Source organism: Asterias amurensis, chromosome 15 (genome assembly GCF_032118995.1).
Source record: "Asterias amurensis chromosome 15, ASM3211899v1".
Lineage (NCBI taxonomy): Eukaryota > Metazoa > Echinodermata > Asteroidea > Forcipulatida > Asteriidae > Asterias > Asterias amurensis.
This window is the reverse complement of record NC_092662.1, coordinates 5,985,810-6,007,865: the sequence shown is the minus strand read 5'-3', so window position 1 is coordinate 6,007,865 and position 22,056 is coordinate 5,985,810. Positions and strand designations below refer to the sequence as shown.

Sequence of the window (22,056 nt, the reverse complement as noted above, 5' to 3'; positions counted from 1 at the left end):
ATGTTTTAAAAGTAGAATACAATGATCCACACAAGTATCACTCAAAATTGCACCGGTTTCATTTTACGTCGCGAACTAACACGGTCGGCCATTTATGGGAGTCAAATTTTTGACTCCCATAAATGGCCGACCGTGTTTTTCGACGAGGTAAAACGAAAACCACGCAATTTCGAGGCATATTTGTGTAGGTCATTGTATTCTACTTTTACAACATCTTTCTAACCATACCGATTTTATAACAAACGGTTACAGAACGCTTTTCAAAGACCAACTCGACCGATCCAAGGCAACGTGTTCCTTTAAAAGAAAAAGTCTTGCATAGAAATGCCTTACACAGTATACAACAAAGCTCCACAAAGCTCTTAATGGCAAGGCTCCCCACTATATTTCTGAACTGCTTCAAATTTACACTCCATCAAGGAATCTTCAATCAAGTTCTATGCTTCTCCTCATTGAACCCAAGTTTCGACACTCATGGGGTGACAGGTCTTTTTCTTCAGCTGCGCCACGCATCTGGAACTCTCTACCACTTAATCTTCGATCTTGTCTCTGTACCGCAAAATTCAAGTCTCTTCTCAAAACTTATCTTATGTCACAGGTTTTCAATCACTAATTTTGTTGTGTCTGTTTTTCTTTGTGTTGTGTTGTTTTTTTTTTTGTTTTTTTTTGGGGGGGTTTTACTGCGCCTTGAACACCCAGCAGGGTGGATATGTGCGCATTACAAGTCTTATTATTATTATTATTAACAACATAGTGGACTCCTGAACAGAACTTAAGTTACAACGGAACATACAGACAGGGACGCAACAGGACAAACAAACAAAGTAGACACATCTACTTAACAAGCTAGGACGGAACAAGAAGAAAAGTCATCGATTCAACTAGAAACTCATTGAACAAATCTTAGTCACATGATAAATTTCTTTGTGTATTTTTAGTTCCTCCAACCATCAACCAAGTCCAGACCTACTTGACTAGAATCGAAGGCTCTTCAGTGATCTTGCCGTGTGAGTCGGCCGGAGTACCCGAACCGACGGTAACATGGGAGAAGGACGGTGTGGAGGTCCTCCCTGCTGACGATGAGAATATTGAGCAAATGGTGCAAGGATCTTTAAGATTGAGTAGCGTGGATGGTGAAGACGCCGGAATGTATCGTTGTATCGCTAAGAATGAAGCAGGAGATGCATCCATTACGATGACTCTTAGAGTTCATAGTAAGTAGAATCTTTTGAACCAAATTTCATTTTATACACCATGAGAAAATAGAAGTAGTTCAAACTGCTTACATGTGTACCAACCAAAGGGACCTATGGTGTAAATGCAACAAATAGTTACTGGCCTGTTGTTTTGAACCTAGCAGAGTCCAATCATATTAATAAATCTTGGTTCCGCCATTTATGAGTCACTTCCCCCATGTGTAATACAGTGAAATGCGCATTTTAGGCGACACAGTCTTTTGAATTTGACTCCCACATATAAGAGTGTGGCAGCAAAAAGATGAGTAAAATGGTACAATCCAGGCCATTTATAGGGCGGCCAAGATACTTTTCTGTCGATATAGGACATTTGACATTCTGTATAAAATTGTGTCTGCAGGAAAACAATGTCGGGGCCTTAATGTAACCCACAACAACTGCCGTGCCCATAGTGCTTTTGCTGTGACGCCCTTTTCGAAGTTCCAATACAAACTTACATTTTCCCTTATAGAGGTTCCACTTGCAGAGCAAAATTGCCTAGGCCCTTCAAAGAGGGAAGTTCAAGGCTTGTAATGTCATTAGTAACATTGTCAAGCAGTTGGATTTGATTAGTTTCCCCGAAAGGAATTTTTCTCGCTTTAAGAATTAAATCTTTGACTAAAATGAAAATAACTGTTTGACTTTGATCTCATTTCTTAATCTCTTTTCTATTTCTGTCTAGTTCGGTTAAGTGCTAGGTTTCTACGAAGCACTTTGATCTTGTTAAAAGGCGCTATCATAAATACTCATAATTATTATTATTATTATTATTTTGTATTATTATTATTCAACAGCTCCTCCAGTACCCGATCCAGACATGCCAAAGAACATCACCTCCTCGGCCTATGGTGATACCATCATCCCATGTAAGATGTCCGGTAACCCCAAACCACGTATCCGTTGGTATAAAAATAACCGTGCCATCTCGGTTAATCGTGGTAAATACCGCCAGCTTCCGGACGGATCTCTACTGATCCGTAGTGTCCAGGCCATGGATAGTGGACGCTATATGTGTGTTGGTGATAACGGTGTAGGAGTCAAGTCAAACAGTGTGGATCTAACAGTACCAAGTAAGTCCCTCTAAAGCGTGGTTTTTACTTCCTGCGAATGCGAATGCGATACGTTGAATTTGAAATGAGTTGGGCAGAGTAGAGCTGCTGTGAGTTATTCGTTGCGAATTTGTGACGTCAACATTGCTTCACATTCGCATTTGCAGGTATGATTTGGGCTTTAATCAGCCACTTTCAAAACCACAGCTTTGGCTCTGGCTGAAGGGTATGGCCCTCCTGTTGGAAGTCCCAAACTGAAAGCTCACATTTCAGAATGGCTGACAGAGCCATAGCCAAAGGGATATAAAAGAACCTTCAATATATTGTCTTGTTTTCTTTCTGGTTGCGTCACTTTTAGCTCACAGTCATTGCTTGGACAAAATAAACGATAAAAAAATAAACAGTCACTTCCCCCTTTTGATTCCCTGGCTGCCTATTCCCAGGTTGTATCATTAACTTGGGTGTGATCCCTGACTGACACCCCTTAACAAGTTGTGGGAGACTGCCAACATAGGGCTAGATAGCTTAGCTGTTAGAGCGCCGGAACGTTAAACTGGAGATCATTGGTTCAAATCCCGCTGTTGTTGATTATTTTTCTTTGTTCAACCCTGAATCAATTTTTTTTTAAAACCCAGTCCGTTTCTCGTGTGGTTCGTATGACGAAATGTAAAATATCAATTCCACAATTTTATCGAAGATTAGTCATCAAAATCATCTAAGTAAAACTTTATACCTTTCTTTTCCCTCTCACAGTCCCACCACGGATCCCAGACTCCAATACTCCAACAGTCTTCCCAATCTCAGAGTTAATGACCATCGACCTTCAGTGCTTCATCACCGATGCTTACCCACCTCCCCTCATCATGTGGTTTAAGGGTCTAGAGCTACTGGAGGGTAACGAGGTTGGGATTACTATCGACAACGATGTACTCCATATTGACGCTATTAAAGTAGAAGACGCTGGAGAGTATACGTGTTTTGCTTTCAATATGGCCGGAAATGCATCTAAGACGTGGGAAGTTGATGTGCAGAGTAAGTGAAATATTTCACAGCTGATTACAACCCAATGTAAATTAATTCATTTCCTGATATGAAATATTGTTATATTTATTAAGACATTTTTCTGGGTGAAGCCAAGATGAATACATAGTAAGTGTTTATTAATTTATTTATTTCCTGACACGGAATTTTGTAAGATTTTTAAAGACAATTTTGTTTCTCTTGCCATTAGCTCACCCTATCATCATCGGAGATTCCATCGTCCACGTCACAGCTGAGAAAGATTCTGAAGTTTCACTTCCATGCTCGGTAGAGGGCCATCCCACCCCTTGGATTACGTGGGAGAAAGATGGAGAAATCCTCCCATCAAATATTCCAAGTCAGGAGCTCGATGGCTTCCCAACTCTGGAGATTCCTGACGTGAAGAAGAGTAATAGTGGAGTGTATAAATGTCACGCTAAGAATGCTGCTGGGAATGTCACAATCGTCTTCATTCTTGAGGTCCATGGTGAGTTGACTGAAACATTGGCTAGGTCTGTTGGCTGTGGCTAGCTTAGTAAAGTCAAAGACGCTTCTGTGAAACTTAATCTTAATCAGTGAAAGAACATCTAGCCTTTGTTACATTTGTACACTCGAAAAAAAAAGTTCCTTTCAAAACGTCTTGTTTTCCACAATACTTCAATCTATCCCTGAAAGTTTTAGAAATTACCACAAACAAAAAATATATTTAATCTTTCATGATAAGACACTTATTGAAGATTTATAAATCCTTACCCTGGCATTTGGTTTGAGAGCTTTCTTCATTCTCTAGTCCATGGGTGACTCAAGACTCAACTGTTTCGAAGTGATGTTTGAAGCTTTCCATGGTGTGAATAATAAGAAAAACAAAACAAAATTAATATTCTTTATCCCCGATGCAAATTTAACATCTATTAAGAATTAACTATTATAATGAAGTTTTGCTGTTTCTCCTGAAGAAGAACCGAGTATACTGTTTGAAACGTTGAGACCAAACCAATTTTTGTTGAACAACCAAACCATTTATTTAAGGTTAACTCCAACTGCTTGGACTTTGATTAGAATGCTATGCCTAGCCCAGTAATTAGTATTCATTTTTTGGTCCTGGAGTACCATCTTACAAAACCAAATAACTTCCTGAAGACATTTGTTTTATAATGTGTTTTTCTCATCCTCAGTTCCACCCATCATCGAAGATGCCTTAGATGAAACCATCGCAGTCGGTCTCGGTCAATCCATCATCATCCATTGCCGAGCCTCAGGATTCCCGCCACCTCAGATCTCATGGCAGAAGGACTTCCGAGATATTCCTAAGAACAGTCTAGCCATGAGGGTAATGTCTGATGGCTCGTTGGTCATTAACAGTACTAGGGTTGGAGACAGTGGACAGTACGCCTGCTTGGCTAATAACGTTGCTGGCTTCCAGACGAGGCAGGTCACTCTAAAAGTACAAGGTAAGAGAGGAAATCTTTCTCAAAATCTACTCAAGCCAGAACACTCTTGTTTAATCAGTTATTGACCCCTTGCACGCACCTCACACGCGGTGACTGTGCCATGCTCACCATTTTGGTGGTCAATAGGTTTACTTGTAAACGCTGTGTCGCCTAAGAAATCCTGCTCATCGTTCTTCATGTATAATGCTGAGTATACTGTTCCCAAAAGCTCATTGAAATCTAAACTCCAGGGTTTACCAAAAGGTGGAAATGCCATCATCTCGACATACATGTACCTCCTAAAATTTGGATCCTAGTTTTTGATTTTGTTGTCAGCAACGGCTCTCTCACCCCTGGAAGATCTTTGTAAAAAAACTACACAAGCCGGAATGCTCTCGTTGCATCAATTATAGAACCTCAGTGTGGATGGGGACCACCCTTATAAATCAAGATTTAGAAAATACTTCATACCTACCATTACTAAGGTTTCTTACGCTGCATTTTGTCGCAATTCACAAAATTATTTTGTCATTTTAATAGAGATATTTCTAAAAGGGAAGGTACACGTTTGGTAATTACTCAAAACAAATATTAACTTTAAAACTGACTTGATAACGAGCATTGGAGAGCTGTTGATAGTATAAAACATTGTGGGAAACGACTCCCTCTGAAGTAACGTAGTTTTTGAGAAAGAGGTATTTTCTCACTAAAATAATAAAAGACTTGTAGCTAGAAGTCGTTTATTCTTATCTGAAACACACAAATTCGTCCAACAAGGGTGTTTTTTCTTTCATCATTTTCTCGCAACTTCGATGACCAATTGAGCCCAAATTTTCACAGGCTTGTTATTTTATGGTTATGATGGGATACACCAAGTAAGAACACTGGTCTTTGACAATTACCAATCATGTACCCTTCCCTTGAACTACTACACTGTATTACAATGGTTTCTTATGCTGCATTTCATAAAAATTCATAACATTATTTTGTGATTTTAAAGAGTACATGGAATCAGCTTTTTCTTTCTATTTTCAGAGCCCCCTCACATTCTGAGGCCTCAACTGACATCCGAGATTCCCAAGTACGGCTCCAGGGTGCTCCTGAACTGCCCAGTAACTGGTATCCCACCACCAGAGATCATGTGGTTGAAGAATGAAGTACCAGTGAATACCTACGAGACTCTAGTCTTTGATAACGGCACTCTTATTCTGAATAGCGTACAAGGCAGTGATAGCGGACGGTATGAATGTGTCGCTGTCAATGAAGTTGGGAATGTCAGTATCTACATTGATGTTACTGTACATGGTAATTACACTTCTAATGATATCACAAAGCCATTAAGCTCAAAAACCGTTCTATATGTTAGGTACTAGTCCAGTCTAGCTGTGCTGTGTAGACGCTAAAACTGTTCTAAGCACAGACAAATCTTGCTGAGCAAGAATAGCTTTTTCTCCAACATGTCATAGTGTTAACATTGCAGGCATTCGTGCCCAACTCTATTTTGTTTGCTTTGAAAAAGAAATTTGCTATACAGTGATTTACTTTTTAGTCTAATGAGCTCAAATTAAAAGGGCTGCTTGAAACAGAAAATGTCAATAAAGTTTCTGCCAAGAATAAATTGCTGAAGGAATCAGTTTGAAACAGTACACATTATATGATACAATATTTTTGCTGGCAACGAATTCTGCTTAGCAGAAGGGATATTTTTTTACCAAAACAGCTCTTTGAAATTCTAGCCTTATAACTTTCTTAAGGTTTAGTACACAAGCAATTGTTCCTAAATTCTTATACGTATGTAATTTTGGCCTTTTTCTCTAGAAAGTGAGCATTTCGGGAACAATTATATCATCTTCTTTGAACGTATTATTATAAGCAAAAGGTTACATGTACCTTTTAAAGATTTTATAATCCAACCTTAAAACGACTCTCTTTGCTCCTCGACTCCAGTCAAACCACAGATCCAAGATGCAGATTCCATAACCCTCATCACCGTCCAACTCAACGAGCGCGTTGACATGTTCTGTGAGATCGTTAACTCAGTCCCTCCAGCCGATATCATCTGGTACAAGAACGGAGAACGACTCCCTACCCAGGATCCGAACTACTTCACCCAGTCGGCCAATCAGGTGCTGACGTTTACTAGCATTCAAACGAGCGACGTCGGCCGCTATGAGTGTCGCGCTAATAACAAAGCTGGGGAAACTAACAAGATATTCAACGTTGAGGTTCAAGGTACAGTTGATTCTTTTTCTTCAAATAATTTTTTATTTTTTTTGTCCTTTTTTTGGCAAATTCAATTTAATTCAATTCAGTTCAGAAAAGATTTTTGGGGTTGAACAAAGAGTTGACTAGAGTAGGATTCGTACCAACGACCTCCGGAAACGTGCCGGCGCTCTACCAACTGAGCTATCTAGCCCTATATTGGCGGTGTCCCTATTTTGTCAATATCTTTGCTCGGGGGTGCCAGTCAGAAGCCATACAACCGTTAACTGCCGTGTAGCCAGGGATCACACCCAAATTACGAAACAACCTGGGAAGCGGCAGCCAGGGGATCACCTTAAGGGGATGCAACTTTTTGTTTCAGATATCAATATAAACCACAAGGGAAAACTGACTGGGTAAATTTTGAAATGATTTTTTTTCAAAATTTACCCAGTCAGTTTCCCTTGTGGTTTATATTGATATCAATTCAGTTTAAATAAAAAACTTAATTCACCCTTGTTAGGCAACAGTGAGCCAGCTCCATATAAAAACAATAATAGTACTGTTTTTAACCACATTTTGCCTCATCAATCAACATTTCTTCTGTGTTAAGTTTATTTATTTATTAATTTACACACCCAACAGCGCAAGTGCCAAAAACCAGTATGGTGATAAGAAAACTAGAAGAAATGTTCAGTTTTAGATGTGGGTAAAAACCCCCAATGGGGAAACCCACGCAAGTAGGTTGGGACTGAAAACCCACTCCTCATGCAAGGCTCCTGTCTGTCTGAGGTGGGATTTGAACCTCGGTCCACAGAGGTGAAAGGCAAGGGGAAAGTAACCACTGAGCTAATCTGATCACGCTTTGCTGGAATACATGAATAGTAAAGATTTACTAGGGTAGTAGCTTTTATTATCCAAAACCATTCAAAAGATTTAGAATGATCAAATGGGAAATGATATCACATCAAGGAGACTTGATGAATGCACTTTTTTCTTTGAGCGGATTTATATTCCTAATGTCTCTCTCTATCTCCCTTTATCAGTTCTACCAGTTATTGACGGCATTACCCCTGGGTCGGGTCAACTTAACCCCATCCAGATCACTCTGACCCAAGAGGACACCATCGACCTACCCTGCCATGCCAGCGGCAATCCACAACCTACTATCCGCTGGTTTAAAGATGGTCAGTTGGTCACTCACAACACACCAGGGGTCAGTGTCCGTAGTCGAGGGACAGTACTCAGTATAAGCAGAGCCAGTGTTATTCACGCTGGTCAGTTTACCTGCTTAGCTACGAGTGATATCGGAAATGCAACCAAAGTCTTTGTTATTTCAGTCAATGGTAAGTGTAGAACTCCTGTTTGTTTTTATGAGACCAATAATGAGTTTTGTATGTTGGGCTGTTTCTGAATTAGCGGCTTTGACTGCGGCTTGGTCAATGCACTTTCTGCATTGAAGCATAGACTGCTCTTGGCAACACCCTTAGGGACAGCCAAAGCTGTAGCCACCACTTTGGAAATGGCTTTACATTCTTTAACAGTTTTACTGGAAGGCTTTTGACCCAAAGTGGCAGCCGGTATGCCCTGGAAATAAATTTGTTCCATCATCCTGAGCATTCTCACAATTTCTATAGTTTTTATAGTTTAAAATAATTTTTTGTTAAGTAAACACTATAAAAAAGTGTGAATCAATGTTTAAATCTTTGTCAAAATTGAATTTCTTGTGTTTAGAAAGTTCTTCAGTAATAACACTGTACCACATCACGAATATATGTGTTTTGTTTTCTCTTAAATAATTTTGTCCCAATATTCATTTCTGATTCCCAGTTCCACCAGTCATCGCTGATTCAGAGCTTCAAAACCTGACCGTCATCCAGAACCATCGAGTCTTCTTACAATGCCCGACAGTCGCTATACCGGTAGCCACCATCCGTTGGTTCAAAGACAACGAGCTTATACGTAGATCTCAACATCATAACTTGATCCTACGAGATAACAACATGACGTTAGAAATCCGTGATGCACAGTTGGGGAACAACGGCCATTATTACTGCATTGCATCCAATATTATTGGAGAGAGTAGAAAATTCTTCAATTTGGAAGTCCATAGTAAGTTTGCCAACTTTTTTTTTCTTCAAACACCTCCTCACTTTAAAAACAAAAATACGTAAAGGCCATGGCCATTTAAAAAAAGTTTTTATGGTTTACGTTTACTAGTGGTTTGTTTTTAACCCATTTTTGCTTGTGGGATTTTCCGTAGAACACACAAACGCTGTTAATAACTACTGGAAAACCTATGTGGGTGGCCAGGTTTTGGTGTAGAGGTATCTTTCTTAGCCTTCTACCTATAACCCTAGTTTGAATACAGCCATGGACACTATGTGGAGTGGGTTATTCATTGATAATAACATTGGCTTTGACATGTATTAAAGGAACACGTTGCCTTGGATCGGTCGAGTTGGTCTTTTAAAAGCGTTTTCAACCGTTTGTTATAAAATGCATATGGGTAGAAAGATGTTGTAAAAGTAGAATACAATGATCCACACAAATATGCCTCGAAATTGCACGGTTTTCCTTTTACCTCGTCGACTAACACGGTTGGCCATTTATGGGAGTCAAATTTTTGACTCCCATAAATGGCAGACCGTGTTAGTTCGCTCAGTAAAAGGAAAACCACGCAATTTCGAGGCAAATATGTGTGGACCATTGTATTCTACTTTTAAAACATCTTTCCAACCATATGCATTTTATAACAAACGGTTAAAAACGCGTTTTATCGACCAACTCGTCCAATCCAAGGCAACGTGTTCCTTTAAATAAACATTTGGGAAGATCCCTGGAGCCCATGTAGATTTTGGTGAATGTATCTGTATTTTACTCATTGTGATTTTTTCTCTGATTTAGTGCCACCTCAGCCTCCAACCACTGGTCCAACCACAACCTCAGTCGATGCCAGCGGCTCTGTCACCTTGAATTGTGAAAGCAATGGTTACCCGCCACCTACCATCAGATGGATGAAGAATGGAATGTTTATTTCACCAGCCAGTTCAAGGTACCAGTGAAATGCCTTACGATAGGTTCAAATAAATTTATGATTGAAATGTGAAAATAAAAATTGATGATGAAGCAATTAAGTTAAAACAACAGCAATGAAAGTTGCTTGAATTACTTTTTGTTACTTAAATCAGACCCTTAAAAAAAAAAAAAAATTTTCTCCCGAACTAAACGGAAAGGGAAGTAAAATGTGTTTTACAACCAATCTAGGAATTATGTATCAAATCATCAAACAAAATTATAGACAGGCCTCGAAAAATAAACATGGCACCAACAGCAACTGGAACACAAAATTCGACCCATGCAACCCTCTCCAAGTGAGTTCAACAACACAACAGCATCTGAAAACCAACAAGGTTCCATGCTTCTCCTCATTGAACCCAAGTCTCGACACTCATGGGGTGACAGGTCTTTTTCTTCAGCCGCGCCACCTATCTGGAACTCTCTACCACTTAATCTTCGATCTTGTGTTTGTACCGCAAAATTCAAGTCTCTTCTCAAAACTTATCTTATGTCACAGGTTTTCAATGACTAATTTTGTTGTGTCTCTTTTTCTTTGTGTTGTGTTTTGTTTTTGTTTTGTTTTTGGTTTTACTGCGCCTTGAACACCCAGCAGGGTGGATATGTGCGCATTACAAGTCTTATTATTATTATTATTATTATTATTATTATTATTATTTCATTTTATCACAGCATGCAAAAGAAAGATGTCATTTTCCTTTGTGCCGGTAACTCCTCGAGTCGGGCTACGTCCCGTAGCCTTAGATCTCAAGAGTCTTTCTCAGGATCCTCGCTGTTCCCAAAAGCGCTGCCTTCTGTAACAGATCTACCCTCACATTTGTCCCTATTTCATCTAGATGTTTCCCCAGTGCTTTGGGAATGGTGCCAAGTGCTCCAACCACCACGGGGACTACTTTTACCTTTACCTGCCAAATCTTACGAAGTTCCCTAGCCAGGTCCTGGTACTTCTCGATCTTTTCCATCTCCTTCGAAGCTACCCTTATATCACCTGGCAATTATTATTATTATTAATTATTATTATTATTATTATTATTATTATTAAGGAACAACAAGCTTTGGTCAGACGACATCGCACACAACTTCAGCAGCTAGTTTGAGTAAAGAAACAACTGCTGGATCTGATTGGGCTAATACAACAATGCCACAAGGCTGGCGTGGTGCCCCATGATTTTGCTGTGTTGCCCTCGGCAAGGTTCCATTACAAATTTTCCCCGTAGAAGTGCCAGAGGAAAATTGCTGTACCCCTTTAAGATCGAGTTGAAGGCCTGCAACTAAAAGAAGTAATTGTAATCTAACATCGTTCCTTTCAGGTATGAGTTTGTTACTCCTGGAGTTCTTCGCATCCCACAAGTCAGTGTTGCCGATATGGGATACTATGAATGTTACGTTTCCAACATCGCTGGAAACTACACACAATCATTCACACTGGAAGTCTTGGGTAAGAGTTTCAGTCAATATTTTCCCCTTAAAAACAGTGGACACTATTGGTATATATACTCAAAACAATTATTAGCATAAAACCTGTCCTGGTGACGAGTAATGGGGAGAGGTTGATGGTACAAAACATTGTGAGAAACGGCTCCCTCTGAAGTGCCATAGTTTTTCGAGAAGGAAGTAATTTTCCACGAAGTTGATTTCGAGACCTCAGATTTAGAACTTGAGGTCTTGAAATCAACCATCTAAACGCACACAACCTCGTGTGACAAGGGTGTTTTTTTCTTTGGTTATTGTCTCGCAACTTTGATGACCGATTGAGCTCAAATTTTCACAGGTTAGTTATTTTATGCATGTGTTGAGATACACCAACTGTGAAGGCTAGTCTTTGACAATTACCAATAGTGTCCACTGCCCTTAATGATACATAATTTTCAAGTAGACATCATAAATACATCATTGTTTTGGGGTGAACAAATATAATCCAATCATCTAGTTTTTATTAACCAAACAATATCTGCAAATTTTAATCAAATGCAGAAGTCATGTTTTAACCAGTTAAAGTTTTGTCTGGAATTTTGTTTTTTTTCATATGGGACTTATTTCAGTTGTGGCAATCAAAGTCAACCACCTTGATTTTAAATGCTATATTCTTGACACTCTGAGAATTTCACATGGAAATATACTCTGGGAAAATTAAACAAGCTGTTGCAATTCTGCTTAACATCCAAAAGCACCTGTGGTATAAATGCAAGAAAACAGTTTATGGCTTTAAAAGGTTTTGACCCTACTGCTATGAGTTTACTAATCAGTGAGCTTTCACATTGAAACTAGTTATTTGTCTTTAAAAATGTGATCAAGATAAGATTCTCTTTCTTATTTCGCTTCTAGTCTCACCGACCATTGAACCAGTCCCTGACAAGATAGCTGTCCATCTTGGCCGTCCAGTCCGCATCCCATGCTCAGCCATTGGTCATCCTCGCCCAACCATCACATGGCAGAAGAATAACCAGATCTTGACCCCTCAGATGGGATACACCTTCTTAGAGAATGGAATGTTGATGATTAATAGTACTCAGCTCTCACATGCTGGCCGCTATATCTGCATCGCTCAGAGCCGCGCTGGGAGTGATGTTCTTAGGGTGGAGCTATCGGTTGAAGGTAGGCAATTTCAACTTAAGTTGATAGAATATTGATGTACTAACCATGTCGTGTCATGGCCGAGCGGTTTAGAGCACCAGACTCGAGCTCTGGTGTTTCTAATCTGCAGAGTGTGGGTTGGAGTCCTGGTCTTGGCTCTTGTGTACTTGAGCAAGATACTACATTGTATACCCTGAGTGCTTTGTCTTTGGCCGTCCAGGGGTGGATTTCACAAAGTTAGTCCTAACTTAGGACTAGTCCTAGGCAATGCTAAGAGATAGGACCAGCCCTAAGTTAGGATGGGTTACTGGTCCTAACTTAGGACCAGTCCTATCTCTTAGCATTGCCTAGGACTAGTCCTAAGTTAGGACTACCTTTGTGAAATCCACCGCTGGTCTTTGGGATGGGACATTAAGACACAGGTCCTGTGTATTTAGGATTGGTAGTGCGATCAAAAGAAGCCGGAACTCGTGGAAGGGTAGTTGTCATAACCCAGGTGTTTCTGGTTGACACAGCAAGCACCCTTGTTTACAAGTTACATTTTGTCTTTGTTTAATCCAAAATCACTGCAATTTAGATCAGATAGTTTCACTTTGAATGTTAGGGCAATGTTCTCAAGATGGTGTGTTTAAGAGTGTTGTGGGAACCTCTGTTTCTTAGGAATATTCAATGACTTGAGGCGTCTTGTGCTAAAGCAACTTTTTGTGGTAAGAGACAAGAACTTGATTATTAACTCTACTGTTCTATGTTTATTTGTAGTGATGCCAACCATCAGTGGCCCCACCTTCCAGGAGTATTCAGTCACAGAGGAAGAACAAGTAACGTTAGAATGTGACGCAACTGGTATCCCGCCTCCCATGGTTCGCTGGCTCCATAACAACCAAGATATCACCGGTAACAGCTTCCATCATAACATCCTACCCAGTGGGTCACTGCAGATACCGGTAGTACGCCGGGAAGACCAGGGACTGTACGTGTGTTTCGCTAAGAACGGGGGCGGTATTGCGCAAGTTCAACGCTTACTAGAAGTCAAAGGTAAAGGTTAACAGAGATACTAACAGACCATGTGACTAGTTCAGACTCTGGATTAACTGCAGGCACCAATAAGATCAAATCAAATCAAACATTTTATACAAACTGTATTGTACAATTGTTTTACAAATGTGATTTGATATTACTTAATTCATCAAATGATCACTCAAGAGAGCCAATAACTTGGGCATGAGTCAATTGAGGTCCTTTTGTGCAGTTTTTTTTATGACTGGTTTTATTAATGAACTCTTGGACCAATTTCGTAGAGCTGCTTAAGCACAAAAAGTAGCTAAGCATAACAAAATCATGCTTACCAGAATAGGTTAATCAGCTAAACAACCATGTCACATGTACAATTTGTTACTGGTGTCCTATTCATTTCTGCTTAGCAAACTATTGATAAGCAATATTTTCCCATTTAAGCAGCAATGAAGTAAGGCCCTGATTGATCCCTCTGACACTTTGTTCCTTTTTCCAGTTCCTCCTACAATCGATCGAGGCCAACCCAACGACATCGCAGTCAGGATTGGTAGTCGTGCTCGTCTGACGTGTACTGTCAACTCCTACCCACCTGCTATTATAACATGGAGTAAAGATGGAGAAGCAATCAATCCGGCTAATGGAATGGCCGTCCAGACCGATGGATCTCTGGTTATTGATCAAGTACAGGTCGGTCACCTCGCCAAATAATTTTTTGTTTTATTTATTTGTTTATTTATTTTTATTTTATTATTTTTTTTACATTTTTTTTAAAGGCACTGGACGTCAGCTTTGGTAATTGACAAAGACCAGTCTTTTCACTTGGTAATTTTGTTAAAGATCAGTCTTCTCACATGGTGTATCGCAACATATACATAAAATAACAAACCTGTGAAAGTTTGAGCTCAATCAGTCGTCGAAGTTGTGTGAGAATAATTTAGAAAAAAACACCTTTGTCGCACAAGTTGTGTGCTTCCAATCAATATAAATGTTTTAGTGCGAAATTCTCAAAAACTATGTTACTTCAGAGGGAGCTGTTTCTCACAATGTTTTATACTACCAACCTCTCTCCATTGCTTGTTACCAAGTAAGTTATGAAAGTATGGAATTAAATGTATTCTTGAATTGAAAGTTTTTATGCTCACAATTATTTTGATTAATTACCAATAGTATCCAGTGCCTTTATGGAGAAAAATTGGTATTCAGTGAGTCAGCAAAATAGCTTCCATTTTGCTGGGTTTGGTTCTGATCTCCTCTATTGACACACTTTCCTTTCGTTCTAGTGTGAAGCAGAACATTATGTCTCTTAAACTTTGTGCTCCTTGTTGTTTTATAGGAGAGTGATAGTGGTAGCTATGTATGCACTGCCACTAACGTCGTCGGACATCTTACTCGGGAAGTAGTGCTCACCATACATGGTAATTCATTATAAACAACAACTACAAAAATATGTACCGACAGTTACTATTGACTTTACAGGACCTTTGTGTTTATAACACTTGTATAAACTGTGCCGCAAGGATTTAAACTGAAAATTAACACTTGATGCTTCAATCACCACTTATGATGGCAATTTATTTAATTGTACATTTTTATCAATAGAAAGTAAAACAGTATAACAGTTCATCAGTAAAACAGTTGAACATCTGTTAAAACAGTGTTTTCATACAAATTTGAGAAATTAGAATTAGCTGTTGCAAACGGCTTACCAACCAAAAGGAACTATGGTATACGTGTAAATGCAAACAAAACAGATAATAGTCTGATGTTTTGACCTTAGCAGAGTCTTCTTGAAGGCTAAATAAATGAATTTTAATAGTTTGATTCATTCTGGCGATGTCTATTTATTCTAAATGTTGTTATTTGTTGTTTATTTCAGTTGGTCCTCGCTTTGTACGCATCCCCAATGACATTGAGCTTGGATCCACAGATAGACTTGAACTAGTCTGTGATGTTCAGGGATACCCATCACCAACAATCACGTGGTATATCAACGACACAGAGACTATTAGTAAGTTGCTAGTCTAATTCTAAAATTGCAAAAGGTTATGAAAGTGTCATAAAAGTGTGTAATACTTGATAGCATACTGCAGGGACCATTTACCTTTAAAGGCAGTGGACACTATCGGTAATTACATGTACTCAAAATAATTATTAGCATAAAACCTTTCTTGGTGATGAGTAATGGGGAGAGGTTGAAGGTATGAAACATTGTGAGAAACGGCTCCCTCTGAAGTGCCATAGCTTTCGAGAAAGAAGTAATTTTCCACGAATTTGATTTCGAGACCTCAAATTTAGAACTTGAGGTCTGAAATCAACCATCTAAACGCACACAACTTCGTGTGACATGGGTGTTTTTCTCTTTCATTATATTATCTCGCAAGTTCGATGACCGATTGAGCTCAAATTTTCACAGGTTTGTTATTTTATGCATATGTTGAGATACACCAACTGTGAAGGCTAGTCTTTGACAATTACCAATAGTGTCCACTGCCTTTAATAAAAACTCTTTAGCAAAGCAAGAGTCACAGCAACAAGACTATTGCCTGGTAATCCATTTATGCTTATAAATTGTTCCCATTCTAAGCAATTTATGAGCTTACTTATTGTTATAGATTGGATCCAGAAAACTAGAACAAGTGATGACAAGTTTGCAGAGAGAACAAAGGACATCATATTCTGTTTCTATTAATGAATATGCATATTCTGGTGTTATTAATGAGTATGCATATTCTGTTTCTATAAATGATTATGCATATTCTGTTTCTATTTATGAATATGCATATTCTGTTTCTTTTTGTGAATATGCATCTTCTGTTTCTATTTATGAATATGCATATTCTGTTTCTATTAATGAATTTGCAAATTGTATTTCAATCAATGAATTATTTATTTCAGGTCCTCCAACCATCAATGGTCGAAGTACCTACGTTCTTGAGAACATCGGTAAACGAGACGAGGGTACTTACAAATGCTCCGCAACCAATCTGCTTGGTACCCGGTCAGCCACTGCTACAGTCACAGTCAGAGGTAGGGCACCAACCATTTATAATAGTAATCACTAACCCCAAAAAGGGAGTGCATGGTAATTTGTGGTAACCATTTTGTCTACACTGTTAAAAAAAGTAAACTTGTTATAATGAAAACATTTTACAATTCAAGTTTTTTGTTCAGGAATGACTTTGGATACTTTAGATCTGTATATATTTTATGAGCAGCTCCAGTTGGGAGAAACATAAAATTTGTTTTCATTGTTTAAAAGTATTATGCAGGATTGGTAGAAAAAGCAAACTGTGAAATATATCCAAATGAAATTAAGTGATAAATTTAAAAAAAATCTACAAAGCTTAAAAACAGCCAATTTCAGTTGTTATAATGCAGGTTTATCAGGTTTATCTAATGTATATCACACAAAACATGAATACTGTCTGTAATGGAAATGTCAGCTCTACCATTCCTTGTACAGGGTGTCTCAAAAACATTATTCACTTCTCGACTTATCGACTCAACTTTCATATGACACCAAAAAGTCTGAAAAATAGTTCATGATTGGGTGAGCACTGCTCACTAAAGGGTGTAAAAACTACGTTGCGCAGTAATTAGCCTTCCAATTTGTGAGAGGTGCATGTACATGTAAGTCCTTTGGAGCTTACAAAATTCACTCGAAGATGTTGGGTACTTATTCTGCATTGAGCAGTGCTCACCAATCTGAATTATTTTCCGACTTTTTGGTGTCATATGAAAGTTGAATCCATAAGCTATCCATACATCTAAACCTTTTCCCCCAGAATCAAATTAATTTTTTTTCTGCAGCCATTTTAAAAGTGTATATTTTTTTTTTTTTAAACACCGGTATAATACCTCCAATAAAATTTCTGATTTTCCTAGACATTCAAAAATATATGAAGGATAAAAATAAAATTTTGAAATTGTTTGTTTTTGTGTCTTTCTAGTTCCACCTAAGGTGATGGTAGGTCCAACAGACCAAGTTGTTCGTATGAGTGAGATCACTGTCTTAGACTGCGCATCGGTTGGTGACCCTACTCCAGAGGTCGTATGGCTCAAGGGAAATACAGTCATTAGTTATGATAATCGCGTACGCAAAGCTCGCAACGGCTCCCTCATCATCTACCGGACAGAGGTCAGTATTCGTTTTACAAAGACACAGCTCTTAAGGCCGAGTCACACTGAAGCAAAAACGTTAACGATAACGAACGCAAAGAGAACACATTCTATTGGTTGAATTGCTCCAGGCAGAATACTCCAACGCTTATTTAACCAATCGAGGGCGTGCATTTTTAACGTTCTCGTTTTCGTTCTCGTTTTCGTTCTCGTTTTTCGAGGCCCGTGTTACCGGGCCTTTAAACTCAGCTCTTGCTACACTGATAAACCAAACAGCTCTTAAGGAGTCACCACATCAGTCCAAAGAGAGATTCTGAACATGAATTGCGTTTTTAAGGCTCCCTAAGTTTAATTAATTGTGTGTCCCCTATCTTTGTGTTCATATATGATTTCCTTTTTCTTCAAAATGTTTTAAAAGTATCTAAGAATGTTGTGTTCCCTTGGAGGTATTTAAATAAAATTTACATAATATTTACATATATTTTTGCATGACCTGGGACACACAAAAAGCTTTTCTATCCAATCAGAATTGACTATTGAACTGGAAAGTAAATCTGCAAAAGTTGATCTTTCTTTTCTGAATGAAAACATCCCATAACACCAGCTCACAATTCTTCTTTTACAATAAAATATTTGTGTTTTATTTGTAACAAATTATTTAATTATTTTGTTTGTGTAGGTTAAAGATGCAGGACGTTACATCTGCCGTACTTTTAACCGATATGGAAGTGACAGTAAAGCAGCCCTCATCAAAGTCCAGCGTAAGTTATTTCCAATTCTTATTTTACTTTTGACCCCTTTATTCTTTTGACAATGAAAGTAAAATAAGACCAAGCAGTAAAATTAAAGAATGTATTCCACTTACAATCAAATTATCTCCAAAAGTAGACACTCTTTTTCCATTTTTTTATTATTAATCTACATGAAACCCTCTTTTCGTAAATCATTAGAATTTGTTTTCAATTTATTCTAAATTGTTTTCAACCAAAGTAATCATTTTGTAGCTTTAATGGGAGACCTTCTGGGACGATAGGTGGCAGCAGACTTACCGGGTAAATCCATTGTTCTCAGAATTATGCGCATGTTCAGAACTACGTAAGCAATGGAAATTTACCCGGTAAGTCTGCTGCCACCTAGCGTTGGAAACTCTCCTATTAAAAAAAGCAACAGTTTTGACAGTTTTCTCCATCAATAAACTTGAGTTATGGCTGTCCAAGACGTAGCCATATGACTTTAAGCCAAAGTCAGAGCCAATTTGTTGTCTTTAATTGCGCTTTGAACCAGGGCCCAGTTTCATTAAGCAGTTAAGCTGAAAATACTGCCTAGCAATTTCTTTCTTGAGTTTTGGCTGGTGACCAGTTTGTCTAAAGCAAGATTTGCCTGCATGTGCTCAGCAAGTTGTTATGCTATCAGACTTTATGAAATTGGGCCCACAGGTTAAAACTCATGGCGTGGATTCCACAAAGAGTCAGTCCTAACTTGGGACTTGTCCTAAAAGATATTAAAAAACCTAAGGCTAGTCCTAAGTTAGGACGAGTAACTCAGTTCTAGATAAGACTATTGACCCATTTCACCTGACACCATCAGCAGAAAAATCTTGAATGCGCCATACTGGTGGGCAATTTCACTGTACGTTTTTATGCATAACTCTATGATGTGCGTTATGCAGTGAAAGTGCGCGTTTTAGGCGACGCAGCATTAATACACGTAAACCTAACTTGCCCACCAACATGGTGCGCGCGGATCAGTCGCCGCGTGTGACGCGCGTGCAAGGGGTCAATAGTCTTACATGTAACTCTTTGTGAAATCCACCCAGAATTGTTTTGTTTTTTTAACTTCAGGTGAACCAACTTTCCTGGTTGAACCAATGGATACGATAGCAGACCAGGGTGATACAGTCAAACTAGATTGCCTTGTAGAGGGTGAACCAGCACCAACGGTCACTTGGCTCAAATCGGGCTACCCAATACAGACCGGTCAAGGCATTACAATCCTAGCCAATAAGACCTTGGTTATTATGGTCGCTAAACAAGCAGATAGCGGGTCTTATGTCTGTAAGGCGACCAATCAAATGGGACCCCAAGCCGTTTCTGTTTATGTGACGATCAGAGGTAAGTCCCAAAAAAAAGTTTCATTTTGTAGAAAAATAGATGATTGTAGAGTTTGAAGTTTAGAGTTTGTGGCATTTGTAGATATAACATAATATTGTTCGATGCAGAGTGAAAAACGCAATTTTGATGAAGAAAGTAGAAATGATTTGAGATTGTTTGATTAACAATGTTAGTGTTGTAGTTACTCTTCGCATGAGTTTGGTAGAATTGTAAAAGATTGTATGTAAAGCTGGTCTGGTTTTATTCTTAGATTTTCCACCTGGCATCACAAGATTTTTTGTCTTGGCTTAAATGTCACTTTAACTGTGTTCTTGTTTACACCATTGTGATATTTTGTTAGTTTGGGTTTTTTACTCTTACACAGATGTGGGTCTGTATAATCAGTACTTTTCCTAGTTCCGTAAAAAAAAAAACACATGCATATTACTCAGGTGGGATTCCAACCCATGACCTTTGCAACTCTAGACCACTTTTTTACCAACTTATTTTTTTATTATGCTTTTTTACTTTCGTTTAGTATGGAAAAAAAAAGAAGCAGTTACTAAATTATTTGTGACTTCAAAGAAGTTAAGAGAAACAAAATTTAGTATAATCAGAGGGATTTTTGGCGAAGTTGTTATTTTGTTTAATATCCCAGTCAGACAATCTGTTGTGATGCCAGAAGGTTATTGATTGGAGCTTTGCTAGATGCTTGATTGTTCAATCTTCGTAAATTATCTCCATATTTTGAAGTTTGACTTCAAATTCCAACATCTTTTTTTTTCGCTTTATCCATGTATGTTTTGTTTGTTCTGTGTTGATCTGTCCAGTGTCTGTTTGTTTATGGATCTTTGTCAAGTATTTCTCTTTGTTAGTTTTATGTATGTACTGCACATGTAGTCTGTTCAATGTTAGTGTTTTTCTGTCTTTAAGTGGTCAGTTATTTGGTTGTCTAGACTTGTATCAGTCTGTTCCTGTCTGTTTTATGTTGGCTGTGTATTGCTAGCTGAGCTTTTGAGAATGTTGCAGGGGGTGGATACACGGTGACTGGAAACAAACAAACAAACAAACAAACAAACAAACAAACAAACAATCAAACAAACAAACAAACAAACAAACAAACAAACAAACAAACAAACAAATGAGCTTTAAAGGGAGGATATACCTCTGGTAATTACTCAAAGAAAAAAATGACTATAGCAACTTATTTGGTAAAGAGCACTTTGGAGCTGCTGATATTTTACATTTATCTTTTTAAGAAACAACCCCTTTGAATTAAATCGACTTTAGAGAAAGAGTTAATTTTCACCCAAAATTTGAATCGGAGAAATGCTTCAGGCATGAAGCCTCACTCAACAAGCTGAAAACTTTAGGACACAAGTTTTTTCTTCTGTCATTATTTTCTTGCAACTTCAATGACCAATTGAGACCAAATTTTCACAGGTTTGTTATTTTATGCATATGTTGGGATACACCAAGTGAGAAGACTGGTCTTTGACAATTACCAAAAGTATACAGAGAATTGCAAAACAAACGAGTTGAGAAGAGAATGAAATGAAGGACTACAAGTTGTCGTGTGGTAAAAGTAACAAATTCTTGGGGTATGGTTTGAGTTGCTTCCAGTCTTGTATCCCCCTATTGGTATGTTGCCTACATTTGATGTTATCTTCTTAGTGCATGGACGATATTCCGAATGGTCTGCATGGGGTGAGTGTAGCAAAACTTGCGGCAACGAGGGCGCATATCAGAGAAGAACTCGTAAATGCGACAATCCCGCCCCTGCCAATAACGGTCGACAGTGTTCAGGCTCGTCTACTGATAACAGGGCGTGTACACCCCCAATGTGCCCTAGTAAGTCTTTCTCCAACTCCAAGATTTCATGATTTCACATTATAACTGGAATTTCTAATTTTCCCTGCACCTCTTTGATTTTTTATGAACACTTCACGTTTTCCCTTCCAGTTCAAATTGATTTTCTCCCAATTAATGATCATCAACCAATTGACTTACTAAATTTACAACTGGTCTCATTCACCAATAATTCAATTGATAATACTTCTCTCTCTGAATTTCCCTTGCACCATCAACGTCATACTTTGACGCACCTTTAAGTAATCATTGTCTCTGTGAAGCACTTAAAAACATAATCAGAAGAAATCGACCTTTACACTATCATCTGAAATTTCATACCCATTCTTGTACTTGCACCTAATACAACTGACCCCCTTGCACATTGCACATAACA

General features: G+C 38.5%; 1 protein-coding gene across 3 annotated transcripts in view; it reads left to right on the top strand.

Annotated features, from left to right (window-relative positions):
- LOC139948546 (hemicentin-1-like) overlaps nt 1-22,056 on the top strand; it is a 99,459-nt gene that overhangs the window by 59,315 nt on the left and 18,088 nt on the right. For 2 of the 3 annotated variants that reach the window (XM_071946732.1, XM_071946731.1), the window contains exons 29-49: nt 939-1,214; nt 2,030-2,305; nt 3,038-3,316; nt 3,516-3,791; nt 4,480-4,755; nt 5,770-6,039; nt 6,682-6,966; nt 7,983-8,282; nt 8,767-9,048; nt 9,844-9,991; nt 11,325-11,452; nt 12,340-12,609; nt 13,348-13,623; nt 14,099-14,289; nt 14,936-15,017; nt 15,479-15,610; nt 16,498-16,629; nt 17,553-17,740; nt 18,401-18,482; nt 19,563-19,832; nt 21,486-21,662. In XM_071946732.1, coding sequence (XP_071802833.1) covers nt 939-1,214; nt 2,030-2,305; nt 3,038-3,316; nt 3,516-3,791; nt 4,480-4,755; nt 5,770-6,039; nt 6,682-6,966; nt 7,983-8,282; nt 8,767-9,048; nt 9,844-9,991; nt 11,325-11,452; nt 12,340-12,609; nt 13,348-13,623; nt 14,099-14,289; nt 14,936-15,017; nt 15,479-15,610; nt 16,498-16,629; nt 17,553-17,740; nt 18,401-18,482; nt 19,563-19,832; nt 21,486-21,662 — 4,596 coding nt within the window. The remainder of the gene's footprint in view (nt 1-938; nt 1,215-2,029; nt 2,306-3,037; nt 3,317-3,515; nt 3,792-4,479; nt 4,756-5,769; nt 6,040-6,681; nt 6,967-7,982; nt 8,283-8,766; nt 9,049-9,843; nt 9,992-11,324; nt 11,453-12,339; nt 12,610-13,347; nt 13,624-14,098; nt 14,290-14,935; nt 15,018-15,478; nt 15,611-16,497; nt 16,630-17,552; nt 17,741-18,400; nt 18,483-19,562; nt 19,833-21,485; nt 21,663-22,056) is intronic. The other variant, XM_071946733.1, reaches the window with a different exon arrangement.